Genomic DNA, 17,800 nt, shown 5'->3' with positions numbered 1-17,800 from the left:
TTAAACAACGCTACACAGAATTACACCTAGACAAATTAAGAAATTTCAATAAAGAAACAGCTCCACAGGGCTCAGTTTATCTGTAAGTCAATTCCCAGGAACTTTAAAACTAACCCATAAAAATAGAATTAGCCAAAACACTCGGATTGGTACTATATTTACAATAAATAATACTAGTACACTTCCCCATCCTAACTAAAGAACCAGGGAACAGCTTGGTGGTGGTCTCGTTTGAACCTCCCAACTGACCTTCCTTCGTTCTCTCCTTCACCAGAACATCGCACACACCCAGCCCTGAGGCTGGGCCATCCTCAAGCAAGGACTGAGCCCTGATAGCAGAAGAAGGGTTCAACCTACTTCTATCCCCCCCAATGTTGCTGGAAGATCAGATAGTGGAGCTGACTCGCCAGCTCCAAGATCTCCAGGCCCAGCTAGCCACCCAGACCTGACCCACGGCCCCAGCCCCAGCCCCTACACCCACTCCAGCTTGTAAGCCACCCAAAGTAGCCACCCCTACCCCCTTCTCTGGGTCGCAAGATGACCTAGACTGCTTCAAGGCTGTCAGGGCAATAGCCCTGAACCCTGAGCTATATGTAATTGCGAGGTACATATAGTCACATGGGTAAGCAGTAACTTCTGTTAACTGCTTACACACACTGTAAATACACACCTTCGTATCACTTACAGCTCTGTGTGCTGAGCTACCCCACTGAGACCTCACAAAGGCAGAGTGCGGACTCTACATGAGCATGCGCCATGCCGAGTTTCTGGATGTCAGGGACTCATCTGGGGTCGAGGAAGCCCAGGTGTAGTGTCCAGGGCTGAGAGCCTGGCAGGGGGTGGATTGGGCATGCATACTGACAGGCCCGATGCAGGACAATGGTCCCTGGCCACTTAGACTGAAGTGGAAAGTTGAGAAGAAGGCTACTTCTTCAGTTCCCACTTCAGGTTCGTTTATATACATGCAGCTTGGGTCACATGACAGGTGCCACGTTGTAGGTGGGATAATCGCCCACGCACAGAGCCGGCTCGGATACCCGCTTCCACCATTCAGAAAACCCCTTCCATCTATGCGACGACTCAGTACAGATTTGGTATCCAAAAATAGTGCTAATTCGTACAATTCCGACGATATCAAGAACGTCCCAATCGGTGGAGATTTGATGGAGTTCTATGTTGGGCAAGTTAGGCATGGCAGGTCACGAGTATGTGCAGGCATGGGAATCTCAAGCAGCAACCCAGAATTCCAGCCTCACTCGTTCCCACGGCGTCTAATAAATTGGTAAAAATGCTCGTTGGCTGTGTGAGAGTTATCTCCGGCTTCATTTCCAATTTTGGCCTCTAATTCCGTAAATCCATTGAGATATCGCTTATTTTCTTATATTTTCATATTTTTGCATCATTTCAGTTATTGATCAATATTCTTTTATTGATACTGTTACCCTCTTTTATTATTTCGCCTAATAAGGTACCCAGGTGCCATATGGTACCAATATTCCCATCAATTATTCTAAAAATAATTATTTTTTATAATCCTGTACATACCGGATTTGTGAAAAGAAGTTCTCCCCTCCCCCAATTTCTCTAAGGTGCTAGGACGCGCTAGAGTGGGTGTGAGTGTGTGGAATCCAACAGTAGGAATAAGGGCAACTGTCTAGCCCACAACGAGTGGGTAGTAGATTAGTTGAGCCCGGACCTTGTGGAATCCCAGAGAACCCACACGGAGTTTAAGGATCGAGAGTCGATGTTACGGGAATGGGTTCCGGGGAACCCAACCTGAGCCGTTCGGCTCACTAATGGAGGTGGCTGCGTAGCCATCGGAGGGAGAGCGGAATGGGTTGAGTGTCTGGCAGTGTAACCTGTGTGTTGGCCAACGGTAACTTGGCGCTCCTGGGAGCGTACTGGTAGCGAGTATGATGTGGGCTCCTTGAGGGAGCCACCTGGCTGTCTGCTAACAGGGACTTGGCGCTCCTGGGAGCGTGCCGGTAGTGGGTGTGCTGGGAGTGTGTGGCTAGCGGTGACTTGGCGCTCAATGGAGCGTACCGGTAGTGAGGGATACTGGGACTCCCAAAGGGAGTCACCCAGTTGGTGTCTATCGGTGACTTGGCGCTCATGGGAGCGTACTGGTAGTGGGAGTTGTTGGGGAAAGCGGGCTGGTGGACCAGTGCACGGTAGTGGGTGACCGTGGGAAGTGGGACCTGCAGGTGCGTGGCCAGGCATCCTGGAGCTGCCTGGACCGTATCCTTCTCCTGAGGAGGTGGGATAGGTTACAGTTCCTGATAGGGAACTTCTGGTTGGATGGGAGTAACCACTCGACCACCCAGTGGACTGGTGGGAGTGGGCAGCAGGAGGTTGGGCGTGGGAATGCCCACCTCGTTGCGGTTTTGTCATGGAGAGGAGGAATAGGGAGGTGGACATGGTTCCAGGGTTACAGGTTGAGTTTACAGTGGTGACACAATGGTGAGGATGTTACAATCGCGGTACAAGGTTTGTGGGTTATGTATTTGATAAAAATAAGAAAACAATTCCGGCAACTGCCTTACATGTCATATGACTCATAACTATCTAATATAAATATTACAATGGTCAAGGGAAATCCCTTGAAACTCAACAAATCCCCCAGCCAGCACCAAAACCCAGGGGGAAAGCTTGGCATGGGGTTTGACAGCGAAATAAGGTGATGGAATCCCAAAGTCTGCTTGCCTATAGTCACGGACCATAAGATTCTAGATCCGTTTCTATAACAGTCGAGCAAAGTCTAGAGAGAAAGTGAAGTTTTAGGAGAGTTTGGCCCCACGAGCTTAGTCAGCATAGAGAGCCGCTAGCCCTCTTGCAACGTCACCCTCACACACAGCCGTAACCACCTGGGTGTCTCAGTGCGAGATCCCGAGGGCATCCAGTGCGAGCACGCATGCTGGGCACAGCGGGAAGTCACCTGAGGCGCCCAGGCCAGGTGTGTTGTGGGTGCACTGCAGATGGGTCAATGGTACATTGATACAAAGGAAGGTCGTCCATGTAGAATAAAGAGAAAATAAAGAAGAAGTACAATAGGAAGAAAGTGAGGAAGCAGGAATGAGGAGGGAAGAAGGAAGAGAGGGAGGAGGTGAGGAAGGGTGGACAGCAGGGTACCAGGTCAGGTTGGGCCGGGTGGAGCTGGGTCAGGCAGGTGTGCCCTGACACCAGATGAACACAGCCAAGTCCTGGAAAGGAGGGGCTGCCGGACCATGGGCCACCCAATGCATCAACTCCCTCCTTGCCCCAGGTGCCCAAGAGCTGGACTCCATGTTTGCTGATCCTAACCACCAGGCTACAGCCTGACAAAAGCTGGCCTTGCTCCGACAGGGGAATGAGTCTGTGGACAAACTGATCCAGCAGTTTGAGCTCCACAGTGTAGGAGAAATAATATTCAAAGAATAAAACAATGATCTATCAGAATAGTCAACAATCAGGTGACAAGTTCAGATGTTTAACAGATCTCATGATCTTTATGAGACTGGACAGACATTAGAAGATCATTATAAATTATTTACACCCATGTATCATGAGATTTAATCTACTACAAGCATGCCTAGAACCCGGCATAGGTGTAATATTCAAAGAATATATCCCTACAACAAGAAAATAGCACATAGACGGCAGAATAAGAAGGAACATTGGAAAAGAAATGTGAATATCTCGGGAACCAGTAAACTTTTGACTGTAATCTTTTTACCATCTGGAAGGACTGTTTCTAAACTTTATCCACGGTTTTGTTTCATTCTAAAAGCTTCAAAACTGACGGAGATATCGCTCAAACGGCGAAACACCTTATAATTCATATATATTTATTTGCTAATTCTTATAAAAAGTAATGTGACTCAAGGGAAATATATTGGCGCCCGGAAGTCTGGCGGACCGAATACCATATGACAGAGTATTCCCCGGCGTGGGCGGACAGTTTTTTATCGCATCAGAAGAGGAGAAAATGCTAAAAAACCGGATCTTGTTATTTTCTCATGATTCATCAAAACCTTTTGATTTTAAGCTCAAATAAATCGGAACAAAGGAATGATTGATGATCTGGATCTCGGATCATAAGCATAAAGTGATTCAGAAGTCCGCGGATCAGTTAATTAATTGGGAAAGCTCTAGAACATTAGTAATGATGCGGCTTCACAAAAAGGGGTGAATTAGAGAACAGTCTAGAAAGTTCCTTTATAGCCGAGTCATTTCTAAAGATAACCGTTCGTAATTAAGGCGGTGTAGAGCATAGCTTCAGCGCTACAAGACCCCGCTAAGATCGGCCCAAAAGACAAAGAACTGAATTACTTATTGCTGAGTCATGTCCTAAGTCCATTATTAAGCTTACACAGCCCAAGCCCCTATATCATTCTAGAACTATCTATAATACAAATGTAGCACATGTAACTAGTGCGAGGCGTGGGAGTAGAGAGGCCTCTGAAAAGCATAAAAGGTCGCCGCTTCTGCCCCCTCTCAAACCTCAGGTAGAAATATAAGTTTAATTCTCCTCACCAGTGGTTGGTTCGTTTGCTCCAAAAGATAAAAGCAAATATTAGTTGTTAGCTAATATAAAACTAACACGTCACTCTAAGCGTGAGTTAGGGTCAGTTAGACACAGCTAAACAAAAGTGTCATAGTGAGAATTAGTGAGAATTTGGTGGAGGGACTTCTTAACTGAATAATCTCTCAGCAATACTTGGTTATCACACCACAGGAGAAAAGTGAGCGATCCTGAACCTGATAGATGACTAGCACGCACTCTAAGCGATAGAAAGAGCAGTTTGGTCACTCCTGTATTGAGTAACATTTATTGCGGAATTATTTTATTAGTAGTTTTCCTTCAGTAAATTATCAGGAAAATCACGTCCTACTGAAAAGTGGTATATCTAGGTGTAATATTGACTAAAAATCATAGTAAAGTCAATATAGAATTTTATCCATAGATGATCTATATGTCAGGTGAGATCGTTGGGGGGTGTTTATTGTTGTTTAGACAGTGAACAATTATATATTTGGCAACCAAAACACAGTCAGTATGCAAATCAGCACAAACTCTAATATCGTTATTGGATGTAGGAAACTGGTTACATAAGGTGATCCAGCTCCACTCCTTCAGCAGATGTGTTCAGTAAGAGCAAAGCCTCGATGCTGGCACTGCACCGTGAGCACAACCTGAAGATTGACCTTGAGGAAGGCACTTCACCACCCTTGGGTACTATGTACTCTCTCTCTACTTCAGAACTCGAGGCTCTCCAGGCATTCTTAGACAAACACCTAGCCTCCGGGTTCATTCGTCCCACGACTTCCGCTCACACGGCACCAGTCCTCTTCGTCCGCAAGAAGGACGGATCCCTCTGTCTTTGCGTTGACTTCTGAGGGCTGAACAAGATCACCAAAAAGGATCGTTACCCACTTCCCCGCATCTCAGACCTCCTTGATGCACCTAGCCATGCCACAGTCTATACCAGACTCGACCTCTGGCATGCTTACCACCTGGTTCGCATTGCAGCAGGCGACGAATGGAAGACTTCCTTCCGCATGTGCTATGGTTCCTATGAGTGGCTTGTAATGCCATTCGGTCTCACAAATGCACCCACAGCCTTCCAGCGATTCGTCAACATGGTCTTTGCCGGCCTCTTGGATGTTTCTGTGGTAGTCTACCTAGATGACATCCTTACCTACTCGGAAGACATGGCTTCACATCAGGAGCATGTCTGAGAAGTTCTTAGGAGACTTCGCAAACATGGCCTATACGCCAATCCGAAGAAATGCGAATTTCATATGGACACTACAGAATATCTCAGATACTGCCTTTCTCCCTCCGGGCTCACCATGTCCATCGAGAAGGTCAAAGCTGTCCAAGATTGGCCCAAGCCCCGTAAAGTCAAGGATGTCCAGTCCTTCCTTGGCTTTGCTAACTTCTATCGGCGTTTCATCCACCAATACTCTGACATTGTGGTCCCCTTGATGCGCCTTATGTGTAAAGGAGCCCCCTGGCTATTCTCTGACGACTGCCGCTCTGCTTTCAACACCTTGAAAGAAGCCTTCACTTCTGCTCCCATCCTGACACATTGGTTACCCGACACCCCCTCATTGTAGAAACTGACACCTCCAATTATGTGATCTCTGGAATCCTGTCCATCTGTTGCAATGATGGAGAGATTTGCCCCATCGCTTTCTGCTCTAGAACACTCTCGGTGCTGGAGCTCAATTACGACACCCATGATAAGGAACTGCTCGCCATCCACGTGTCAGGGCACAGCCCTTGACCCCACTCACCCTCAGACACCCTCACCCTTTCCCTAACCACCCTCTCTCCACATTTCCCCATTCCCCCTATCCTTCCCCCCACTGTTTCACACAATGACACACGTGCGCGAACCCGTGGGAATGTGTGACTTGCCCAGAAATGTACAGCCACAACCGTGGGAACATTCTGGGCGAGCAGCTCGCCCAGAACTTTCCCATGGGTCACACCCGTTATGGAAAGTCGGCAGCAAGTGGGAACTGTATAGTTCCTAGGGTCCTTTTGTGTCGGCCTCACAGGGGGCTGAGAAGCTTACCCTTCTTCTCAGCTCATTCCCTGTGAAGGCTGAGGCTAGTCCCCTCAGCAACTTTGAGGAGTTAGCAGCCAGGGAGAGTCAGCCTTGCCCTCCAGCCACTCCCAGCTGGGGTCTGGATTGTCAGGGATCAGCAATGACCCTGGACCCTATGCCGGCTGCACATATGCGCGTGGGAAGTATGCCGGTAATTCCTGTCTACTCCGCTTACCTAAGCCCCGGTGACCCGGATCATCTCCGGCATTGTTCTGGAACATTCTATGATCACGTGATTCTATCGGCAATCTGTTTGGTTTCCTTATTGCCGGACTCTACATGTATATAGCTGACCCTAAGATGGGGACATCCCTTTCCCCCGGCTTTAATCACAACTAGGTTATCGGGGCATCTTGCGTGGGCACACGCGTCCCCTGACACAGATCCTGACACCACGATGCGTTCCGATTGTGGCATCACTACCTTGAAGGTTCAGGGGCTCCAATTGATGTCGTCACTGACCACAAGAACCTCGAGTATTTTTCCACCACCAAACTCTTGACCTGGCGGCAAGCCTGCTGGTCAGAGTTCCTCTCCCAGTTCCACATGACTGTCCGATTCCATCCCAGAAGACTCGGAGTAAAACCAGATGCGTTGACTAGATGCTGGGACGTCTATCCCAAAGAAGGGGATATGGACTACGCTCGCATCAATCTGCAGAACTTCCGACCAGTCTTCACTTTGGAGCAGCTCACTGCATCCTTATGAGCCATGTTCCTAGCTGCCACAGTAATCTGAGCAGCCGTACTCGTTGACACAGAGGCTCTCCATCGAGACATTCTAGCCTCCCTCTCCTCCGATACCACAATCTCTTCTCATCTCGCTTCCCCCAACTTCCCCAATTCCCACTGGTCCGTTGATGCTGAAGGCCTGTTAAGGCTGGACAACCACATTTATGTTCTGGATTCCAATGATCTCCGTCTCCGCGTTTTGCAAGACAAACATGACCACCAACTTTCCAGACACTTTGGTCAAAACTGGACTCTGGATTTAGTACGTCATGAGTATACCTGGCCAGGCATCCATAACTTTGTCAAGAGCTACATCTCCTCCTGCACTTCTTGTGCCTGTGCCAAAGTCCCCTGTCATAAGCCTTACGGCTTGCTCAAACAACTCCCCATCCCCAAACGTCCTTGGAACTCCATCTCAATGGACTTCATCGAACAGCTACCCTCCTCTTCCGGATTCACTTCCATCTTGGTCATCGTGGACTGCCTGTCTAAACAGTGCATTTTCATTCCTACCCATGACACCATCACCTCTCCGGAACTGGCCAAGCTCTTCCTCCTCCATGTGTTCTCCAAGCACGGAGTTCCTTCCCATGTCACCTCTGACAGGGGTCCGGAGTTTGTCTCTCATTTTTTTTCGTTCACTTGGTAAGGCCCTCGACATCCGCCTCCACTTCACCTCCAGTTATCACCCAGAAGGAGACGGTCAGACCGAACGGATGAACCAGACGCTCAAGCAGTACCTGCGCATCTACAGTAACTACCAGCAGGACAATTGGTCCGAACTCCTACCTCTTGTGGAGTTCGCTTACAACAACGCTCCGAATGCCACCACAGGTGTCATATCCATACAATCCCGACCTCCGCTCCGGGCTCCCGGAACTCCGAACTCCGACTTCCGGAGTCCTACTTCCCTTCTGTCACCTTCTCCTTGCCGACTCCCAAGAGGTTATCCCACCTCCGGCTCGGACACCACCTTCGGTCCGACTCCGGAACATTCCGGTTCCGACCCCAACCTCGACACCTCCCAGATGAGTACGCAAAACCTATGCTCCCGACTCCGGACCTCCACTCCGGTATCCCGTTCACGTCTCATCTCCGGAACCTCCGGTCTTAGCTCCGACAGCTCCGACCTCGGACTTTGACCCCACCTCCGCTTATACCCATTGTATTGGTTAGCTCATTCCATTTAATTATGTTTGCCAATATTCCGGAGTTTAACCTCCGAGTTCGGACTTTCCGGACTTACTCCGGACCTTGCAACTATTGCATTGTCCATTTCAATTCCGCTATTCTCCCTCATTCCTATTTGGGCTGCTGCTTCCTTTCTATTCAGTCAGCTAGCCATTCCCCACTCCCAACCTCCTTCCTTCCTCCTTGGGCCTTGGCCCTTCATTCCTCCTTTGAGAAACACCATTGAGTCAAACCCTTGACCCTCGGTGTTGTTCCTCTTTCCATCTCCCTTTGTCTCCTTTTGTCCTACCCTCGCTCCTTTTGATTCCGGACCCCTCCTTATATACAATGTACATAGTAACTTGTAACCTCAGTCCGAAATCGACATGAATTCCCCCCAAGAGACTTTCCCTCTGCTAGATCCGAAATTAGGGACCCCTAGGACAACCAGCAATGGCACAGCGCTCCGCCTGAGTCGCTGAGGCTGAGGTCCTTCCACGCTAAGTCTCCGATTCCACTCCGGAGTCGTCCGAATCCACAAGTTCTAACAACAGGTGTCTCTCCATTCTTCGCCAACAAAGGCTACCATCCAAACATCACCATTCACCTGGAGCGAGACCTAACATCAGTATGCACCCAAGAGTACTCCGTCGATCTCGACTCCCTCCACCACTTCCTTCGCAAGGAAATGCACCTTGCTCAGATCCGTTATCAGGGCCCGGCAGACTCCTGTTGGAGTCCTGCCCCAGCTTTCGAGGTAGGAACCTTGGTCTATGTAAAGGCCAAGTATTTCCGCTCCACCCGACCTTCCAAGAAGCTCTCCGAGAAAAACCTCAGCCCATTCAAGATCATTGCCCACATTGGAACTCACTCCCTCACTCTCCACCTGCCGGAAAACATGTGAGCCATTCACCTGGTATTCCATGTCTCACAGATCGAACCCTCCATCCCAAACATCATTCTGAACTGCCACCAGCCACCTCCACCTCCCATAGAAATCGAACGCAAGATGGAGTTCGAGGTCGAAGAGATACTCGACTCCAAGATCGACCGACATAGACGCAACAAGTTGCTCTACCTGGTCAAGTGGCTAGGCTATGAAGGGACCGACGAGGAGACACAATGGCTCCTTGCCAGCAAACTCGATCACGCCTCCGACCTCGTCAAAGCATTCCACTCTCGGTACCCAGATAAGCCTGGACCCGAAGCTCCTTAGGAACCCTGACTCCTCTCCCATCTCTCCCTTTCTCTCCACTCCTCACTTCCATTTTCATTTTTTCTTTTCTGTAAGTACAGCTCCCCTCTCCTTACTAATTCTGGGCCTTCAAGGGTTCAGGCCTAAGAAGGGGATACTGTCATATCCATCCCCAGCCATCAACTTCCGCTACCTCCGATCCCTCCAGACCACCTCCACTCCTTCTTCACTAACCTCGGAGCTCCCATATTCCGCAATCACCTTGGTATCCCTCGATGGTCACCACCCCCTCCTTTCAATTTATTACCTACACCTCCCTAAGTATGGAGCCTTGAAGGCTTCTGGACAGCTCCAACGTCCGCTAGCGCACTCCCGCCTCCACTGGGCAACACACTCGCTTGCCCTGCAAGCCCACCTTCAGGCCTATCCCTCCTTTCCATTTCTGGGTTATCGCCTACCATTCTGTTAACCCTGTAACTGTTAGACACTGGTCCGGGGTCGGCACCGAAGGTCGCCGTTGCGGGCCGCTATAGGCCACGATGGCTGTGATGCCTTGAACAAGGCCTGAGGGTAGGGCATTTGGCCTCAGCAACTCTAAAGGGAGTGCTGTGCCCCCTAGCTGTCTCTTGGCCCTCATTTCAGACCCACTGGGGTTGCCTTGTTGGGGTCAGGACTTAGGGGTCGTGGTCACATCGATATTAGAGCTAAAGTACTATAATGTAGTATACAGGATATATATATGAAGGCAGAATGAATTGAAGCGGACCCGGGCCGAAGGCCGAAGGGTCCGGAAGCAAAAGGGAACAAGGAGCGGGGTTGGCCGCACAGCGGCCGGCAATGACCGAGGGTCAAAACAAACAATAACAGATAAATAAAGGAAGGAGTGTAGGGCTGCGATAGCGGCGATGGTATCATAGTGGCACTGGACTCAGAGTTGGGCCGGAGTCGGGCACGGGAATGGTAGTGGCCCTGTAGGGGCCAAGTGGGCGGGGTAGAGGAGTCGCGCTGGGCACGGTGCCGGAGGCGGACTCAGGGTGGGAAGGTTGGTGTGGCTGTGGGGAAGTCGGCCAGGTGCAGGGGAGCCTAGGGGCAAGCGGGGGAGTGAGCAGGGAGTCCTCATGGAGGATAGGGCTGAGGTTGGGGCTCACTGTCAGGGCACACCCGCCTGACCCGCCTCCACCCGGGCCCACCTCACCCGGTTCCCCTTCTCCCACCCTGCACCCCTCCTTCATACCCCCTCCCCCTCTATCCCTCTCCCACTTCCCCTTCTATTTCCATTTCTATTTCTATTTCTATTTCTACTTCACATGGACGACCTTTCCCTTATATCCATGTATTATTGACCTGCCCGCGACGCACACACGACGTGCCTAGCCCCGGACGACCCCGGACGGCTCTAGGGTGCAACCTAGTGCGCACGCGTGCAGCATACACCCTCGGGATCCCCCACGGGGACACCCGGGTGACTGCGGCTGTATGCGGGGTGACGTGGCGGACCTCATGTGACCCAAGCCGCATGTATATAAACACACCTGAGGTGGGAACCGAAGAAGTAACCTTCTTCTCAACATTCCCACTTCAGTCTAAGTGGCCAGGGATCGCCGTCCCACATTGGGGCTGCCAGTACGCACGCCCGATCCACCCCCCGTGAGGTCCTCAGCACCGGACGCTACGCCCGGACCGCCTCGACCGCAGACGCGACCCTGACACTCACGCTCACGCTCGCATAGCGGGAACAGGCTTGGGCAGCATTGAGATGGGTGGGGAACAGGCCGGAATGCACAGCTGTGACAGTAACCTGACTTGTTGGTAATATTCAATCGGCTAATGTTTAAACCCGTTAGCTCCGCTCGGCTCGGCTCCGCCCTCATTGTAACTATATATACTCAACTTGTACATAGGTTACAGTAATTGACCACTCAATGCACGTTTACCCTCAATGCAACGGCAACAAGTTTGACCTTTCCACACATCGGATTTGCATGAAAATTTGTGACTGCAAACAGTCAAGTTCAACTTGTACATATTCTAATTTTCAGCCAATTCCGTCTGATAGTTGCAGAGATGGATGCCTATTGGCACCAGTGTCAGATTCATATGTAACCAATGGTTTATATTCTCGATACTATGGAGCAACACAACACAAAATAGGCATTGGAATGTGCAAACAGCTAGGCAGAGAGTGATAGAATGTTTGGATGCAGCCGAGTCAGAAATCGTTGATATGATTGAAATGATTGAAAGGGCACAAGCGCTGAGGCAAGCCAAGTCCGATGAACTTGCTGCTAAGAAGGTGGAAAGAGGCCGGAAGAAGAAGGTTGCAGAGAAAGCCACAGACCTAAGGAGTTCGAAGGCAGAGGCTTGGGAAGTTGCCAAGTTGGATAATGAAACACTGCTTGAGAGGTGGGAGGTGTTGAAGGAAGAGTGCCACATTCATGGTGAGAAATTGCCGCTGAAACCACATGTTACCATGTGTGCTGGGGTGTGGGCATTGGTGTGTGGGGAAGAGCAAGGAGAGTCAGCAGAGGAGAGCTTTCTTGATGATCTAGAGCCCTCAGAATGCTCAAGCAATGAGGATGACAGCGAGGATGATGATAATAGTTGAGCGTTGCATTGTTGGGTCTTGCTTATTTTGGTATTCAAATCACAATCTCGCAAAAAACCCTTCTACATCCATCATTTCTTTGTATTTTGTCTCCATGTTTGGGATATATTTACTTCGGTTACTAATCTACAAACTGTGCCAGTTTGGAACCCACCCGATGTACACTTTGTTGTTGAGGGCCGTGGGAACGTTGAGGGAAAGTGCGAGTGCATTGAGTGGTCAATTACTGTACACCTCAGTAATAAAATTGACTAGAGTTTACCCCCTTTTTAGTTCTGGTTGCCAGTTAGTAAGTTAGGGCACAGACGTGTTACTTGGCACAGCGCTCCTGGCATAAGTCGCTGAGGCCGAAGCCCTCCGCCATGGAGACATTCCTTCATCTCGACCTGGTCTCTGACAGTCCTACTGAAAGTGGTATATCTAGGTGTAATATTGACTAGAAGTCATAGTAAAGTCAATATAGAATTTTATCTGTAGACAATCTAGACGTCAGGTGAGATCGTTGGGGGGTGTTTATTGTTGTTTAGACAGTGAACAATTATATATTTGGCAACCAAAACACGGTCAGTAAGCAAATCAGCACAAACTCTAATATCGTTATTGGACATAGGAAACTGGTTACATAAGGTGATCCAGCTCTGCTCCTTCACTGCTCCCACTTATCTTGGACATCCTCGCCTGCCTCTGGAACACCAAATACTTCTCTGCCCTGGACTTGCACTGGGGGGTTTAACAACATCCGGATCAAGGACAGGGACGAGTGGAAGGCAGCATTTGCGACCAACTGAGGGCTGTTCGAGCCTATGGTAATGTTCTTTGGGTTGTGTAACTCCCCCGCAACTTTCCAAACCATGATGAACGACATCCTTAGGGACTTCATTGACCGGGAAGTCATTATCTGCTACATGGATGACATTCTTATCTTCACGGCCACCCTGGAGGAACATCAGAGGGTCGTCTGAGAAGTCCTGGAGACGCTGCAGAAGAGGAGGCTCTTCCTGAAGCCAGAAAAGTGCAAGTTTGAGCAGACCCGGATTGAGTATCTCGGCCTCATCATCTCGGAGGGTAGCATTGCAATGGACCCCATAAAGGTCCGTGGAGTCCTCATCTGGCCAACCCCAACCAAAGTGAAGGAGGTGCAGTCCTTCCTGGGGTTTGTGAACTTCTATCACCGGTTCATCAAGGACTTCTCTGAGAAGGCACACCTGCTCCACAAGTTGACCCGAAAGGCCCAAACCTGGAACTGGGGCATGAACGAAGACGACACCTCAAGGAAGCTGTCACTACTGCCCCAGTTCTCTCCTTCCCCTCTGACTCCAGCCGCTTCAAGCTTGAGTGCGACACCTCCAATTTCGCAACCAGTGTGGTCCTCTCCCAGCTCCAACCCAATGGGGAGTTCCACCCAGTGGCATTCATGTCCAAGAGCTTTATGGATGTGGAGTGTAACTACGAAGTGTATGACAAAGAGATGCTCGCAATCATCCAAGCTCTTGAGGAATGGTGACACTTCTTAGAGGGTGCTGAAGAGAAGGTTGAGGTCTACACCGACCACTGCAACCTGGGGTACTTCCGGATGGCCCAGAGGCTAAATCGACACCAGGCTCAATGGTCCCTCTTCCTCTCCCACTTCCACTTCACCCTTGTCCACCATCCTGGGAAGCTTATGGGAAAACCAGATGTGCTCTCCCGTTGTGCTGACCACCCGAAAGGGAAAGACAACAACGAAGGGTTAACCCTCCTCCAACCGGCCTGTTTGAGGCCCACACGACAGAGGCATTCTTGGTAGACGGTGAGGAGGTAGGCATCTTAGATTGGATATGCAGGGCAAAAGATCACGATGAGAGGGTAGTAAAAGCCATGCAAGAGCTGGGAGAGGGGACGCTAAGGTCAGATGAATGGGAAAGGCAAGGTGAGCTGGTCCTGTACCGGGGGAGGGTATATGTCCCAAAAGACCCCCAACTCTGCCACAACCTAGTATGGCTACACCATGATGCGCAGGCGACAGGGCACCTGGGGTGGTGGAAAACCCTGGAACTTGTCTCCTGCAACTACTGGTGGCCCCGGATGGCAGAGTATGTTGGGCGGTACATATGCGGGTGCGACACCTGTAACTGTGTCAAATCCTTCCCCTCACAAAAAGTTGGGAAGCTTACCCCGAACAAAGTCCCTACCTGTCGCTGGCAGGTGATTTCAGTGGATATGGTGGGAGAACTCCCAGAGTCCAAGGGCTATAACACCATCCTGGTGGTAGTAGACCGCCTGTCCAAACGTATCCATGTGGTCCCTACTGTGACAACTGTAGACTCGGAGGGCATCATGCGGCTCTTCCTAGAGCACGTCTGGAAGCATCATGGGCTCCCTGAGGAGATCCTCAGCAACAGAGGGAGCACCTTCGTCTCCCACTTCTCGAAGGAGCTCACGGACCTCCTAGGTGTCAAACTGACCCCCTCAACACCCTACCACCCCCAGAAGGACAGACAGACTGAGCAGGTCAACCAAGAGATCAAAGCCTACCTCTGGGTGTTCATCAACCATCAACAGGACGACTGGGCAGATTGGCTCCCGCTAGCAGAATTCTCCTACAACAACCACAACCACTCATCCACCCACCGAACCCCTTTTGAACTCGACACCAGCCAGCACCCCAGAATGGGGATGGAACTCACACATATGTCTGAAGTGGAAGCCACTGACGTGTTTTCGTCAAGGATGATGAAAATGCAGGAGGAGGTGAAGGCTGCATGTCAGGGCCCGGCCCTCGTTCCGTGACGGGCCCAAGGGGATCCTCCGAGTCGCTGGGGTATCTAGTCCCAGTCCGAGGTCTTCAAACTCACTGAGGGGGCTAGCCCCAGCCTTCACAGGAAATGAGTTGCTACGCATTTAGGGAGTAGCTTAGTTACACTTGCCTTCACAGGAAATGAGTTGAGAAGAAGGGTAACCTTCTCAACCTCCTGTGAAGCCGCTACAAATGGGAGCTGGGAACTATACAGTTTTCGGCTCCTTGCCGACTTTCCATAATTGGCACCCCCCCGTGGGAAGATTCTGGGCAAGCAGCTCGCCCAGAAAGTTCCCACGGTTGTGGCTGTGATGGTTTCTGGGCGAGTAACTCGCCCAGAACGTTCCCACGGTCTGCATGCATGCGGGATTGTGGAACAGTGAAGGGAAAAATAGGAGAAAATGGGGGAAGGGTACCTGAGGGTGTGTGGGGTCAGGGGCTGTTCCCTGACACTGCACTGGAACATGCAGCGGACAAGATGGCCTGTTACTACAACCGAGACTGTCATATCCATCCCCGGCCATTGACTTCCGATCCCTCCGATTCCTCCAGTCTACTTCCACTCCTTCCTCACTAACCTTGGAGCTCCCATATTCCGCAATCCCCTCGGTACCCTCAATGGTCACCACCCCCTCCTTTCAATTTATTACCTATGCCTCCCTAAGTACGGAGCCCCGAAGGCTTCCGGACAGCTCCGACGTCCGCTAGCGCACTCCCACCTCCACTGGACAATACACTCACTTGCTCTGCAAAGCCCACCTTCGGGCCTATCCCTCCTTTCCATTTCTGGGTTATCGCCTGCCTTTCTGCTAACCCCGTAACCCGACTTGTCGGTAATATTCAATCGGCTAATGTCTAAGCCCCGTTAGCTCCGCTCAGCTTGGCTCCGCCATTTGCGGACCTGCCCTCGCTGTAACTATATATCCTTAACTTGTACATAGGTTACACTCCAGTAATAAAATCGACTAGAGTTTACCCTCTTCAGTTCTGGTGGCCAGTTAGTAAGTTAGGGCACGGACATGTTTACTTGGCACAGCGCTCCTGGCATAAGTCGCTGAGGCCGAAGCCTTCCGTCACGGAGACACTCCTTCGTCTCGACCTGGTCTCTGACAGAGACCGTGAAACGGCCCCAGAATATCAAGAAGGTGACCAAGTCTGCAGAATTACATGACCAACCATCCAACCAAAATTCTGGACCACAAATGGCTTGGCCCCTCCAAGATCATCAAAGTTGTTTCCCCAGCCACTGTCAAACTCCAACTTACTGCACGACAGAAGGGAGTTCACCTGGTCGTGTCTTTAACGAACATCAGGCCACACTGCCTGGACAATATTGCAGAATGACCCACTGACCCCCGCCCAGGCCTGGAACTCATAGATGGAGAAGAGGAGTATGAGGTCGAGAAGGTATTGGACTCTAAGTGGCTATGCTGGAAACTCTGGTATCTGGTAAAGTTCGTTGGTTGGCCAAGCTCAGAGAACCAATGGCTCCAGTGGGACCACTTAGCCCATGCCCCCAACTGGATCGAGGAATTCCACAGGATGCATCCCCTAGCCCCAGGGAGAGAGAGGGAGAACCACCTGGCCGCTTTGAGGCGAAGCAGCTTAAGGAGGGGTGATGTCAGGGCACACCCACCTGACCCGGGTCCACCCAGACCCACCTGGCCACACCTCACCCGCTGCCCTGCTGCCCATCCCTCTCCTTCCTCCCTCCTCCTTCTTTCCTTCTTTCTTTCCTCTCTTTCTTCTCTTTTCTTTATTTCATTCTTCCCATCATTCTCTTCCTGTTTATTCCTTCTATCTACACAGACCACTTTCCTTTGTATCAATGTACTATTGACCCATCTGGCCCAGACACCCTGGATGGCTTCCTGCTGTGCCCAGCATGCGCCGCATGCACCTGGAAGACCTTCAAGCACTCGCAGAAGGGCTGAGGAGCCAGCTGATGGGGACACCTGAGGGGAACGAGGAGGAGAGAGAGGAAGGGAACCCCTCTGCAGATTTTCAAGAAGGCAACCAGTGAGGGATGCATCCCGGCCACCTGCAAGCAATGATACCCAGTGTAAATACAGAGATACGCGCGAGTCTGCGCCGCTGTCCAAATTCCACCAGGTGATTGCTAAGAAACAGAGGAAAATCGCATCCTCGACCAGAAAGAGCACAAAAACCGCTAGCCTGCCCTCTGAGGTGGCTGTCTCCCCACCTGCCATCTATGTGCTTGCCAAACAATCCCCCCGCTCCCTCAATATGAAAGTGAAGGTGACTGCTCTACCGTCCCTTGCTGCAGTCGCTGTGTCGGCACTGCTAGACTCCGGTGCAACTGGGAACTTTGTGAACCCAGACTTCATCCGGAAGCACGGGCTCGAGACAACCCCGCTCCCCCAACCCATTCCAGTTTGCAACGTGGATGGGATGCCTAATGAGAATGGAGCCATCACAGAGGAACTGGAGGCCCTGTTGACATTCGGCCAACACACGGAGCACGCCCGCTTTGCCATAGCAAACTTAGGACAGCAGTCCCTCATCATTGGGCACTCGTGGTTATTACACCACAACCCAGAGGTCGACTGGGCACAGCAGAAGGTCATCATGTCCCGCTGCCCCTCCTCCTGCCAATCACCGCGAGCAGATGTCAGGCAAGCCCTCGAAGTAGAACCCGGCGACGGAATCTATGCCACCATAATCCCACCGGGGTGGGGACACGACCTAAGGGCAACCACGATGCCG

General features: G+C 50.9%; 1 protein-coding gene across 1 annotated transcript; it reads left to right on the top strand.

The window, feature by feature from the left end:
- Positions 1-11,811: 11,811 nt before the first annotated feature.
- Positions 11,812-12,297, top strand: EI90DRAFT_3213879 (uncharacterized protein; the record flags this gene model as incomplete). The annotated part of the gene is made up of 1 exon (XM_039066454.1): positions 11,812-12,297. A coding segment is annotated over one exon (486 nt), but the record flags the coding sequence as incomplete, so codon positions are not given.
- Between the last annotated feature and the right edge of the window lie 5,503 nt (positions 12,298-17,800).

Source organism: Cantharellus anzutake, assembly GCF_015039405.1.
Source record: "Cantharellus anzutake strain C23 chromosome Unknown EI90scaffold_33, whole genome shotgun sequence".
NCBI lineage: Eukaryota > Fungi > Basidiomycota > Agaricomycetes > Cantharellales > Hydnaceae > Cantharellus > Cantharellus anzutake.
The sequence above is the reverse complement of the archived record's forward strand: the minus strand, read 5'-3'. Positions and strand labels throughout refer to the sequence as shown.